Genomic DNA, 14,272 nt, shown 5'->3' with positions numbered 1-14,272 from the left:
AAGTGTGGCACCATCAAGGAGACTCTCTTCATCATCTTGTGTGGTGAAAATGACTTGTAGCATCCATGAAAGACATTTTAGAAGCTTGAAGGAGTTCAAGAAGTAAAGATTCATTCATAAAAGCTTGAAATAGAAGTTACATCAATCTTGTCTCTCCTAGAATTTTCATCACATACATTCTCATATACTAAAATATATAATTAAACTAAGTTGAAAGAAGTAAATTATCACACCAAAACAATTTATCAAAAAATAAATACTTCATACTTTCGTTGATAATTGTAAAACAGTTTGACCATATATACTCCAATGTATATAGGTTTAAGTTGATTATTGGCAATAGGTTTGCCTAATAAGTTTATCCCTTTACATCTTTCACCTCCCTAACATTCATTAACAATAATCATCATTATTGTAATCTCAACACTTGTGTATAGAGTTGAACTTGAGATTTTTATAAAATCCCATTATTTTATTAAAAATAATTGAAAGCATAAGAGATACACATTTAAACAAAAATGCATTACACAAATACTATATAAGACAAAATGATAACGCCTCCCAAAAGAGACCCTCCCACACTTAATAAAGTGAAGGCATAAATGTAAATAAAACAAAATCAAATCAAAAGACAGCAAAATAAACCATGTTGGCATATCCTATAAAGTAGACATCCTACCCCTTTTAACAATATAAAGCCCATATGACGGTAGATATAGTATAAAATTACAAGCCCTTCAGTGGCCATTTTGAACCAATAGAGAAAAAATGGAAAAGGCAAGGAATATATCATATCATGTAGCAACCATGAAATGTTGTCTAGATGTTTCACCCTTTAGGCAAAATTTATAAATATCATTATGACTCCGAGGGCGTTTTCTTTACACTTAGGAATGGTTTGAATGTTAACAACAATGCAAGTACTTGTACAAGATTGAGGAAAAGGAACACCAAATTGGTTCCTGCATTTGAATGCATGATAGTGAGTTTCCAATTACAACTAACAAAATAAAAATATCCCAAAACTACACAAGTATCTTATATTTTCAATTTGGTAGTTTAATGTCAACCATAATCACCTTTTCCACTAAAAGAAGAAAAACTTAACTAAAATGTGTAGAACAAAAGTTTACTTGTGTCATTCTAAAATTCTATTTTACTTAGTTTTTTAGTTTAAAGGAAAAACAAAAAATATTTATTCTATTATAAAGTCATGTTTGAAAGTTTTTCATATTGACATGCCAAGTGATCACAACATTAACCATTTCATCAAGTGTGTTTGACTTAGTTACTCTAAAGAAATAGTCAATTTTTTAACTTAAATGATTTTTTAGCAAATATATTATTACTCAAAATATAAGTGAATAAACATGGACCAAAAATTACAATGTATTACTTAAAATAAAAAGAATAAAAATATAAAAAGAAATTCACAAATTAGTTAAACATTATACCTGGGAGGAAAGAAGCATTTAGTCGTTTTTGTGACAATGTTAACCTACATTGACCATGAGTAAAATAAGAAATTTAAATATACATTAATATGCATCATTATAGTCATAAAATATTGCTTCATACATTATACAAAATACTTTACTAATAAAGATCCTACTAATATAACTAGATTAAAAAATAAAGAGCATAATCTCCATTAAGTCTCTTGTACAAAATATTTTACAAACTATAACTATATTAAAAAATAATGATCATTAATCTCCATTGAGTCTGTTATTAACTATCAAGCTCAAAGTACACAATGGAAAGACATATAGTCAACCAAATTAAAACTAGAATTGAATGTACCTTTTGATATAATTCATTTCAAGTTCTTATGACACGTATTTGTTTAGAAATAATCATTTTATATTTTAATATAATTTTAATTTTTAATATTCTTTCATAATAAAAAATTACAAAAACATGTTTTTTCTAACCCTTCCTTAACTAGTCATAAGGATTAAATGACTTTATCCACACATATGGACAATAATACTTTCATTAGTAAGCATATTACCCAACAAGAACATATGTAAATACTTTTAACTTGATTCTTGTTTTGAAGGTTTAATAAACTATTTTCATACTCAAGTATTTTGGGATATTTTCCATTTTACCTTCTTCTCAATTGATATAGAACAAATAAAGATTAATTGTAAAATTCGGTATCTTTACAACCATAACCTTCTTTGATACTAACACCATTTTTTTTTCATAAAATATAATATAAGTATTTAATAATTTTTATTTTTATTTTTAAGTAATGGAGTTCTTTAATATAAGGTATTTTAATTAAAGATTTTAATTAAATATTTTATTTAATTAAATAAGAGGGGAGGGATTTGTAACTATGGCCAATATGTTTTAATTGGAGGGTTAAAGATGAGTTAATATTTTAAAAGAGAAATTTTCAACCGTTTCATTCTACAATCCTTCATTTAACATTTTTCACACACGCACTTTATTTTATGCTCAAAGCTCAGATAACAGAAACATGAAGAAAATCACCTCGAGATCATGCATCTGCCTTCTTCTAGTTACAAAGGTAAAGGAGAGTGAGAAATCTCACTCTGGATATAGGACTGTGCGTTAGGTATTGAGTTTGGCCCCTAATTATGTCTTTGTTGTATGTCTATGTATGAAGGATTTTCCCCAAATGTGTCTTTATCTTCTATGTTTCTCCTTATATATATTTTGATTGGGGTAATTAGTATGTATGTGTTAGTTTTCTTATGGGTTCTAAGGGAATGCATTCGTGGTTGTATGAGGAGATGACTTGAGTATGTATTTATGGGAAAATATTCCTTTTAGAAGTGTAACACAACAAATGGAGTGTTCTTATTGATTTGATTTGGGTTGAAGGTGTTAGGGAATGGTGTTGGGAAAGATAGAAATCCTTGAACAATATAATTTCGCATTCAGGACTATCATATTTTGCTTTAGGAAATCATAGTCTCGCTCTAAGAAAATTAATTTTGCTTCAAGTGGCCTTAAGCTCGTTGAAGTGAGTCCTCATAGGTAGTTTCAAGTAATACTTGCTTAGAGCAAATTTTTACCTCGCTCCAAGCATGCTAATCGCTCAATGCTCGCTCCGAGCGAGCTAATCTTGCTTAAGCATAAGATTGGCTCACTTAAATGAGTATATAGTAGAATTGGTTGTAATTTTCATGAAAGTTGTATCTTTAGATGTTAGCTTTCAAATGTCATTGAAATCAATTAAAAAGATCTGTTACTCAATTTATGATTAAATTAGTGAGCAAAAGTCAAGTTGTTAGATTTAGAATGAAATAATGCAGTTTTGTAGTTTTTAAAAATAATAGATGACAAAATTAGCACTCGAGGTCAACATAGAAGTTGTAGATAATTGTCATATATTTCTAACAAAATTTATATCAACTTGATATCATGTATATAGCTCTATATATTGTGTTTGGATAGCTCAAGGCCATAAAAGATTAAGTTTTGAAAATATAGTTTGTGAATGATAATGATAAATGGAATTACCCTTTTAAGTGTTGATATTATCAATGGTTTGAGACATCTATATCGATTTTTAGGAAAGAGAAATCATGAGAAATATTGATATAGTTGATGTGCATAGATCATGTGAGGGTCATATGATGAGAAATTTAAGTGAGGCTTAGCCATGAATTGATATGATATGATATTGTAATGTGATAAATCATAGAGTCTTAATTGTTTGACATACACCATCTGCATAAATGTTTTTGAAGGGTATGATATCGAATGCAACACTAGGGAATTCCCCTTTGTGTAAAAGCTTGGGGATCAATCCTCAAGGATAACTTGGTTTGTAAGTTCCATTATTGCCTTTTGTGTGCGTGGAATGTACCTTAAGTGGCTCGACTATCCTGACTAGACCCTAGTAGTATGTCCTCTTAGTGAAAGTGTCTTGAGGGTGTGGCCTAGCATGTATTCCTAAGCTACTACACCATGTGATGTTTTTACTGGCATCACATCCATGATAATATATAGTATGTGTCCATTGCATATGAATCCCACTGTTATGTGGTATTTAATTATGATGTATGAATGAATAAAATAGGTTATTGTTATTATTATTAATGTGCTATGTTGCTTATATGCCTTTGTTTATGTTTGGTTATCTAGTTGTATTCCTGCATCATGGACTAGAGTGAGATGTTTCTTACTCCCTTTTATTTTGTGTTATATTTTACTTTGGTTGTTATGCAAGTTATCATCAACATGAGGTTGAGGATGTTGATGATGAGGCTTAGACTTCAATGTTAGGTTTTACCTTGATAGAATATGTGACATCGAGACGTAGTTAGAACTAGATTAGAATGTTGTTTCTATTAATTTATTTTGGAGACATTAGTTTTAATTCCTTGTAGTTTCAGTTTGGTTATGGTAATTTGTTCAAGTTAACAATGTAATACTTTCTACCTAGACACGCTTTGATTTTATTTATGAAGATTATATTATGCATTTTTATATTTATTTATATGTTATGACATGTAAAGTAGAGGATATCACACTAAGAATGAAATTACTGTTTCAAAACCAAAAATGATTTAAGATTTAAAAAAAAAAATACTTTTTGGAACTGAGAAGATTATTGTCCCTTATCTAGCTTTTTCAATGTTATTGAGTGATTTCATTTGTCCAAAATTAATATTTGTACTTGTTATCAAACCACACTTTTACAAGAAGTTTGAACTCTAGTAAGCTTGAGCACATAAGACACTAACATATCTTCTATATATAAAAAAAAAAAGACACACATATCATAAATAAACTTTTAGACAAAATAAATTGTGGATAATCTATATAACATTATGTAAAAGTAGGAGAAAATGTGTTTGAAGAACAAAGGCTACAAATGTTACTAATCTAGATAAATAGCTTGCATATATATTTAGACTATTCTTAGACTAGATAGAAGAAACACATACTTATCTATACAATTTATTGTAACTAGTTAGTAACATAACTACAACAACTTCACTAAAAGTGATAGCTACCAATGTTAAATACTAACTACTTTCATAAACATAAAAGAAACAAAAAAAAAATGTACCCTACACATTTTGAGGAAATCTTATTTAAACTATTGATTTGTAATAAAGATTCATAATCATATTTTGAATAATAACTCACAAGTCAAGTGGAATATAAAGTAATATGGAAGAAATTTATACTCACAATACACCGCCAGCGGCTGGACCAATGGATTTTAATACTGATACGGCAGTAATACAAATGCCATTAGCTATTCCTCTTTGATGTTGTTCCTATTTAATTTTACAAGTATACCATAAATTTTGCAATCCATATTAAAAAAATTTAGGGTGAGAAACAAATTAAAGATTAAAAAGTAGAACCTAAAACCTCACCACTGCTCGATTTTGTAAAATGAATAAGCCAGCTGAAATTATCTCCTATGTCAAGCAAACAAAAATACAATTGAGAAAGTTTTAAAAATGTAACATTTTTTTAGTGAATTAAATTACTCAATCAAAAATTAATGAAGTCAATCTAATATTTTAGACTCTAAAGATAACTCATAGGGGTTTACTTACACTTAATAGATAGCTTAGAATCGTAGCGGAATATATTGATATGAATAGTGGGAAGCCTGACAATTTTGTCATGAAGGGATAGCTTTGCATGATAGGTATAGATAACACCTATTTATATAAAACAATAACACATAATTTAAAGTAAATAATGAAAATGTTGAATTAATTACAATAATTACCACAAAAGGTTAAAGCTAACCGCCATAATGCGAGTAAGGTTAATAGGTCCACAAATTTTTTGCATCGGTTGGTATAGTGCAACTTGGAAGATCATAATACCAATACCTAAGGAGTTGAAAAACCAACAATTAATTAACAAACAAAAATAAATATGTTTTTATTTTATGCAAATATTTGAGAATAAAATTCAAATGACGTCGATAATTTATGCTTTAAGATTGTACAAATTATTCTTTAAATATTCTTGTAACCCCTAAAATTATGTCGCGTTATAGATTTAATCCTTATTGGAATTTCATTCATTTTTAGTTTTTTTTAACCAAAATATTGTACTTTTACTCGTGTATCAGGGACAAACAATATTTTTTGTTAATTATGACCCAAAATTTAATGTATCATCTATATGCTCTATATGGTTTTTCATTTGTATAATCATATACATTCAGTCTATCCATTCGTCTAATAGGTTTAGGGTTTAGCTTGTTCTGTCATATAAGACTTAGTCTACATGTCTTGTGAATACAGAAGAGTGAGAACATGCGTGCAAGAGTTGTGAAGGAGATACATAGAGAGAAAAAGAAAACTTGTTAAAAATATCAAATGGTTGTTTTATTGTAAAGACACAATCTTGTTTTCAGACAGTAGCATTTTCTCTCTCTTATGGATGGAGGCCAAATTGGCTAAACCATGTAAATCTGTTAAGTTCTCTTCTCTTAATATTTTTTTTTACTATTACATTTTTTCTACATTTACATTTTACGTTATTGTTGGATATTCTCATTTATGAGTTTTTGGTTTGTTCTTGTATAGGGTATGTTCTTGTTTTCTTTCTTTCTTGTTTTAGAGCTAACAAGTGGTGTCGACTGTGGGGGAGAGAAAGAAAGAAAGAAAAAGGAAAATAAAATCATGGGAAAAACCAAGTACGATATAGAGAAGTTTTCGAGGAACAATGACTTTGGGTTATGGAAGATAAAAATGGAAGTTATCTTGGTGAAATAAGGAGTTATAGAAACTCTTAAGGTGAGGCAAAAATGATTGTATTTTTATAAGAGAATGATAATAGTGAGATAATTGATAAGGCAAAAAGTGTTATCATCTTATATGTCTCGATAATAAAGCCTCGAGAAAGGTTGCAAGAGAAAATATAGTGGTTACCATGTGGGTCAAATTGGAATCTTTATACATGACAAAGTCTTTGGAAAATCATTCATGATTGAAGCAAAATCTTTATTATTTCAAGATGACATAAGCAAGATCGGTTCAAGAATAGCTTGGAGATTTTAACAAGATTCTCGATGACTTAGAAAACATTGAGGTGAAACTTGAAGATGAGAATGAATCTTTGCTCTTATGCAACTATTTACCAAAATCCTTTAAGAATTTCAAGGATGTTATTGTGTATGGAAAAGATCAAACTATTACATCGAATTAGGTTCAAACCTCAATTCAAAGTAAAGAGCTTCAAAAGAAACAAGTGTTGAGACAGAGAATAATGGTGAAGGCTTAAACGTCTCAAATGGGAGGAGTGAGAAAAAAAGACCAAAGGGAAAGAAGTCTACATCAAAATGGATGAGCAACACCATGTTTAAGCCCAGATATTATAATTTCCATAAGAATAATCATTATAAGAAAGACTGTCTTAAGAAAAAAGCTAAGGAATTCAAAAGCTCCGTGGATTCTTTGGATGTCGTTGTTTTAGATTGTTATGAAAGTTTAGGGGTATTTGTGGCATCAATATCATAAAAGCAAAGGAATTGGGTTATGCATTATGGATATACCTACGACATATGTCCTATAAAGGATTTCTTTGAGACTTTCGAAGTCAAAGAAATTTAAGTAATGCTTCTTGGAAAAAACAAAACTTGCAAGGTGTAAGGTATAAATATTGTTTATATGAGAATGTTTGATAATAGTGAGATTCTATTGCAAGATGTGAGGTATGTCCTTGAATATAAGAAGAATCTTTTTTCCATAAGCATGTTCGATGGTTCGGGTTATTCTACTAAAATTGAATATGGTATGATGAAGATCTCTAATGGTGCCTTAATAGTTGCCAAGGGAACTAAAATAAGTGGTTTGTACATTCTTAATGGTTACATTGTTATTGCTCATGCATCTATAGTAACTTAAACTTTTCTTGATAAAAAATAATTATGGCACTCAAGGTTAGACATGCTAGCGAAAATGGTTTAATGGAACTTGGAAAAGAAAATCTATTGAATGATAATAAATTGGAAAAATTATATTTTTGTGATCATTGCATATTAGGAAAAAATTTGATAAGGTTAAGTTTGAGACTAATATGCAAGTTTCTGATAAACCCTTTGAGTATGTTCACACGAATATTTAGGGTTCTTCAAGGGTAAAAACTCGTGGAAGGGTTCCTATTTTCTCACCATTATTGATGATTTTTCAAGAAGAATATGGATTTCTATTTTGAAAGATAAATCTGAAACATTTCAAAAATTTAAAAGAATGAAACTTATAAAAAATCAAATAGTAATAAATCGAAGGTTTTAAGGACTCACAATGGCCTAGAGTTTGTTTTGGAGCAATTTAATGAGTTTTGCAAGAAATAAGGACTTAAAAGGCATAAAAATGTAGCTCATAATTCTCAACAAAATAGCCCATTTGAAAGGATGAACATGACCATTTTTGAATGTGTGAGGTGTATGTTGTTGGGTTAGGTCTACCTAAGAGTTTAAGGGGTAAAGCTACAAATATTGTAGTGTATTTGATATATAGATCATCTTTAGATTTAAACTTCAGACACCTATGGAAAGGTGGAGTGGTAAACCAATAGATTATTTAAATTTGAAGGTTTTGGTGCTCTAAATGTTTCTCATATCAAGAAAGAAAAACTTGACACTTGAGCTATGAAGTGTATCTTCATCAATTATCTAGATGAAGTGAAGGGTAAGTTGTGGAAGTTTGATCTTTGAAAGTCAAGATGCTTTACAAGAAGAGATGTCACATTTGATGAAACCATAATGGGATAATGTGCAAAAACCTAAAAGTAAGTAACTCAAAAAAATTTACGGAGAAAACTTAGTTTGAGGTGGAGTCTACTATTGATAATTTTGGAAATTGTCTTACACCAATAGATGATGGACAAGCAAAAAATGTATTATTTGTTGTTTCAGACTATCAATTGACAAGAGATAGGACTAGGAGGAATGTACCTCCAAATAGATTTAGGTAAGCTAGTATTATCTATTATGCTCTTACTATGGCTGAAGATATACAAGACTCAAACAATTTAAAAAGGATGTGGAGAGTAAGCAAAGACAAAATTTGTTGCAAGTTGCAAAAGAAATGGAGTCCTTAAATAAAAAAGATAGACTTGGAAGTTCGTGGATCCACGCAAAAATTAAAGTTAGTTGGATGCAAGTGAATCTTCAAGAAAAAGAAAGTTGTTTTAGGAGTGGAAATGGCAGGCTATAAAGCAAGGCTTGTGGCAAAGGGATTTACCCAAGTCGAACAGATTGATTATAATCAAATATTTTCCCTTGTGTTAAAACATTGTTCTAAGAGGATTTTGACGGAAACTGTGAATCAATATGATCTAGAGTTGGAACAATTGGATGTCAAAACAACTTTTCTTCATGGGGGCCTTGAAAAGACAATTTATATGCAACAACCACAGGAGTTTGTAGATGATAAATCTAAGGTCTATCTCTTGAGAAAATCACTTTATGGATTGAAATAGAGTCCATGTCTATGGTACAAGATTTTTTGTTAAACTTATTTTTTTTTTAGAAGCAACTATGACAATTATATTTACATATTTAAAAAAATGAGAAATATGTGTTTTTTTGTGTTACTATATGTGGATGATATTCTAGTAGCAAGCTCTAACAAGGATGAAATTGGAATGCTCAAAGAAGAGTTAAATTTTAAGTTTGAGATAAAAGATTTTGATACTGCTAAGAGGATACTTGAAATAGATATTATGATAAATAATTCATAGGTAGATGCAAAAGGTAGTGGAAAAGGTTTAGGATGCATCAATCTAAACCTGTTAACATTTCATTGAGTCATCAAACAAAGTTCTTTATAACACTAGCACCTAGCACTAAAGATGATGGGATCCTTCCTTCCATGGTGTGTTCTTTGGCTTCCAAGGAGGAGCTCCCTCTTTCTCCACGGATTAGGAAGAAGGATGATGGCTGGATTTTTCCCAAGGGTGGTGAAAAACAAGGTGGGAAGTGCAGGGTGGAGGTCGACAAAAAAGGAGAAGGAGAGGTGGAAGGTGTTTTTGGTGCTCTTGGCTAAATATCTCCACCAAGGGATGGTGGAGGCCACTCAAGGGAACTCAAACTCACTCTAGGGTGGAAAGGAGAGGAGAATGGACGTGAGGACCTAGGGGACTAAGGAAGGCTTTTTGAGCAACAAGGCTCACTCAAAATGCATATATTCCAAAGTGGGTACAAGGTCGAGGGTCTAAAGTACTTATAGAGAGAGGAGAGCATCTAGGGTTTCTTGGGAGCATTTGGCCAAAAATTTCAAGCCCAAATGCACCCTAAATGAACCCTAGATGTAGCCCAAATGAAATGGCTCTCATCTCTCCAAAAAGACTAAAGTATCCTTAGGCCTAGAAAAGGAAAGAAATGGATTTTTGACCTCACAAGTCAATGTTTAAGTCCCAAAATAAATTCTAAGACTGATTTTGCCCCATAATACAAAGGCTAAATAAAAATACAAAATAAATTCCAAATATCTAATGTATCCCAAAATACAAGGGCAAAATAGGAAAGGAAAGCAACGAACTAAAGAGATGGCCTAAAGTCCACACACATGATGATCAAGGCTTTTGGTGTGGTGTGTTCTTCATCTTCCTCTACTCTCCTAGCCATGGCCTTGTGATGGGCCCTATATGATGTCTAAAGGATGGTCCTCCATCAAAAGAGAAAATAAGGAAAATGCGTTCCATTCAATATGCAAGTGAAGTAGGGAGTATCATGTATGATATGGTTTGTAACAGATCTTATTTGGCTTATGTTATTAGCATTGTTATTAATTTTATGGAAAATTTGAGTCAAGCTCAATAGGAGACTTTGAAGAGGGTGTTAAGGTATTTGAATACTTTTTTAATATCTAGTTTAAGGTATAAGAAGATTGTTCAAGATAGAGAAGTTATTATGGGGTATGTTGATGTAAACTATGCAAGAAATGTGGATGCTAGAAAATCTTTATTTCAGTATGTTTTTACTTTGTTTGGTATTGTTGTAATTGGAAAGTAAATATACAATTTGTGGTAGCTTTGTCTACAACACAAGAAGAATATATTTCTCTTAATGAATGAGTGAAGGAGACTCTATGGTTTAAAGGGGTGATTGGTGAATTAGGTATACCACAAAAATGTGTGACAATTTACTATGATACCCAAAGTTTTATATACCTTGCAAATCATCAAGTTTATCAAGAGAAAACAAAGCATATTGATATAAAGCTTCACTTCAAAAATATGGTTGAATCTAGAGAAATTAGAATAAGATTGCATTAGAAGACAATCTTGCTAATGTGTTTACAAAGTCTTTTTCTACATCCAAGTTCAAGTACTGCTTGGACTTGATCAACTTCGTTTGATGTTCATTTTGAAGTAAGAGTGCAGTACTATTTTGAAAAGGTTCTTTTCTTTAGATTAAGAGTTAAGGTAGAGAATTAATGATTATGACTCAAAATCTAATGCATCATTTGTATGTTATGTATGGTCTTTTGTTTATACAATTTTTATACATTTAGTTTGTCCTCACTCATCTAATGGGTTTAAACTGTACATTAGACTATCCTCATTAATTTGATGGATTTAGTTTGTCTTGTCTTATAAGACTTAATATTAGTATCTTGGATCTTTATAGGTGTGTGTGTGTATGTGTCTGTGTTTGCGGATCTTTTTCAAAGAAAGACAACAAAGTGCTAAGTATGAGAACAAAAAAATGAGAAAAATGAGAACATGCTTGCAAGAGCTGTTGATGGAATACCATCCACAGAGAGCTCCTACATGAAGACCATTGGACCTTTAACTAGGTCCATGGTTACGACGCTAGAAGAGGCTTCTACAGAGGAGGTACTTCTTAGACCTATGCTCTATATGAGAATTGAGTATGATTCCTCTTTTTAGTCTCATAGTCTCTATTGTACATATCTTGTATAGTACTTTGTATATAGTAAATACTTGTATAGGATTATTTTTTGCCATTGTATTTATAAGGCGTCTTTATCTTTCTTTGTAGGTTAAGAAACAACATCTTCCTCATATAGAATTCACATACAATAGGGTAGTCCATAAGGCTACCAATCTTTCTCCTTTTGAGATTGTTTATGACTTTAACCCTCTCACTCCTTTTGACATACTTCCATTTCCTAGTACTTCTTCTTATTTACATAAAGGAGGAGTATCTAAGGTAGATTTTGTAAAGAAACTCCATGAGAAGGTTAAGGACCAAATTGAAAAATAAACTCAAAAATATATTGAATACAACAACAAAGGGAGAAAGAAAGTTGTATTTGAGGAACAACAAAAAGTCTTGGGATGAACATCTTCCTCATATAGAATTCACATACAATAGGGTAGTCCATAAGGCTACCAATCTTTCTCCTTTTGAGGTTGTTTATGACTTTAACCCTCTCACTCCTTTTGACATACTTCCATTTCCTAGTACTTCTTCTTATTTACATAAAGGAGGAGTATCTAAGAAACAATAGGGTAGTCCATAAGAATTCATCTTAAGAAACATAATATCATCTTAAGAAAACAAAAAGTCTTGGGATGAACATCTTCCTCATATAGAATTCACATACAATAGGGTAGTCCATAAGGCTACCAATCTTTCTCTTTTTTAGGTTGTTTATGACTTTAACCCTCTCACTCCTTTTGACATACTTCCATTTCCTAGTACTTCTTCTTATTTACATAAAGGATGAGTATCTAAGGTAGATTTTGTAAAGAAACTCCATGAGAAGGTTAAGGACCAAATTGAAAAACAAACTCAAAAATATATTGAATACAACAACAAAGGGAGAAAGAAAGTTGTATTTGAGGAAAGAGACTTAGTTTGGCTTCACTTAAGAAAAGATAGATTTCCTACATAAAGGAAGTTCAAACTAAGTCCAAGAGGAGATGGTCTATTCCAAGTCCTCCAAAGGATCAATGATAATGCATATAGGTTAGATTTACCTTTTAATTATGGTGTTAGCAACACATTTAATGTTTGTGATCTTGTACTTTTTGCAGGTGATGCTAAAATTGATGATGATGAGTTAGATCTAAGGACAGATCATTCTCCAGAAGGAGGGTGTGATGGAGGACCATCCATAGAGAGCTCACACATGAAGATCATTGGACCTTTAACTAGGTCCATGAATAGGAGGCCAAAGGAGATTTCTATAGAGGAGGTATTTCTTAGACCTATGCTTTATATGAGTATTGAGTATGATTCGTCTTTTTAGTCTCAAGTCTTTATTGTACATATCTTGTATAATACTTTGTATATAATAGATACTTGTATAGACTTACTTTTTGCCTTTATATGTGTAAGGAACTTTTATCTTTCTTTGTAGGTCACACCCTTAGGATTTTAGAGTATGTTACTAGGAAACTTTTACTTCATTTGACCTTGTATATAGATTTTCATATTTTTAGTTTTAATAATGGGGTAGCAAATAGTAAATGTGTAGGTGAAGCTAGCAATTGGGCCCTTAGTGAGCCCAGGTCAAATTTTACATATATTAGACTTGTTTTTCTCCATTTAATCCAAGGAATTTATTTAGCTAGACCTCACCATCATTTGGTGAACCTAACTAAACCAATTCCAAGATTTTGGATTGTATTAGGTGAAGGAAAACAAGCCTTAGTCTCCATTCTCTTCCATGGCTGAGTTAGTTGTCTAGCTTCTCCAACACACTTGTCTCTTGGCTTGCCAAGAAGATAAGGTGACATTTGGCATTCTATGATTTACTCTTATAGATCTAAGTATATCTTCATTGTCTCTTAGAAGGCAGGTGATACTTTGCACTCTATGATCGACTAATCTAGATCTAAGTGTCCCTACCTTGTCTCTACCTTGTCTAGCTTGTTTCACTACAAGTTTCTCCACCACTATATATAGGTTGGTTCACTTGTAAAACTCACTTATGGATCATATGAGATTGCCAAGTTATTTGCTCAAAATTCTCTCTCAAAATTCTAAATTCTTTATTTGATTTGCTTTTAATTCTCTTATCCCTCTTCCTAAGAGTGTGATGAGAGTTGAAGTGGTTTATCTTCTACCTTGAAGTGGCATCACTTGAAACGAGTTCTTCACCTTCTAAAGTGAAACCAGAGGTCTCTACCTCCATTAGAGACCTTGAAGAAGCTTGAGGAGTGTCAAGAAGCCAAAGATCTAAGAAAGAACTTGAAGGAAAAGCCATATCAATCCAATTGCTCCATTAGGTTTCCGTCAACTATGAAGGAGATAGGTAGAGAGGAGAGGAAAACCTATTAAAGAGAACAAGGCGTTATTTTGTTGTGAAGACTATATTGTTTTCAG

The 14,272-nt window shown here is 31.3% G+C and overlaps 1 protein-coding gene across 2 annotated transcripts in view; it reads right to left on the bottom strand.

The window, feature by feature from the left end:
• Nucleotides 1-434: 434 nt before the first annotated feature.
• LOC109806464 (protein ZINC INDUCED FACILITATOR-LIKE 1) overlaps nucleotides 435-14,272 on the bottom strand; it is a 33,307-nt gene continuing 19,469 nt past the window's right edge. For both annotated transcript variants that reach the window (XM_083065016.1, XM_020368882.3), the window contains 6 exons: nucleotides 5,761-5,846; nucleotides 5,562-5,669; nucleotides 5,376-5,420; nucleotides 5,185-5,273; nucleotides 1,455-1,498; nucleotides 435-962 (listed from right to left, as the gene is read on the bottom strand). In XM_083065016.1, the coding sequence (XP_082921142.1) occupies nucleotides 859-962; nucleotides 1,455-1,498; nucleotides 5,185-5,273; nucleotides 5,376-5,420; nucleotides 5,562-5,669; nucleotides 5,761-5,846 (476 nt within the window). In that variant the 3' untranslated portion in view covers nucleotides 435-858. The remainder of the gene's footprint in view (nucleotides 963-1,454; nucleotides 1,499-5,184; nucleotides 5,274-5,375; nucleotides 5,421-5,561; nucleotides 5,670-5,760; nucleotides 5,847-14,272) is intronic.

Source organism: Cajanus cajan, chromosome 10, assembly GCF_000230855.2.
Source record: "Cajanus cajan strain Asha chromosome 10, NIPB_CcT2T_4, whole genome shotgun sequence".
Taxonomy (NCBI): Eukaryota; Viridiplantae; Streptophyta; class Magnoliopsida; order Fabales; family Fabaceae; genus Cajanus; species Cajanus cajan.
Note: the sequence above shows the minus strand (reverse complement) of the source record. Positions and strands in the feature narration are given on the sequence as shown.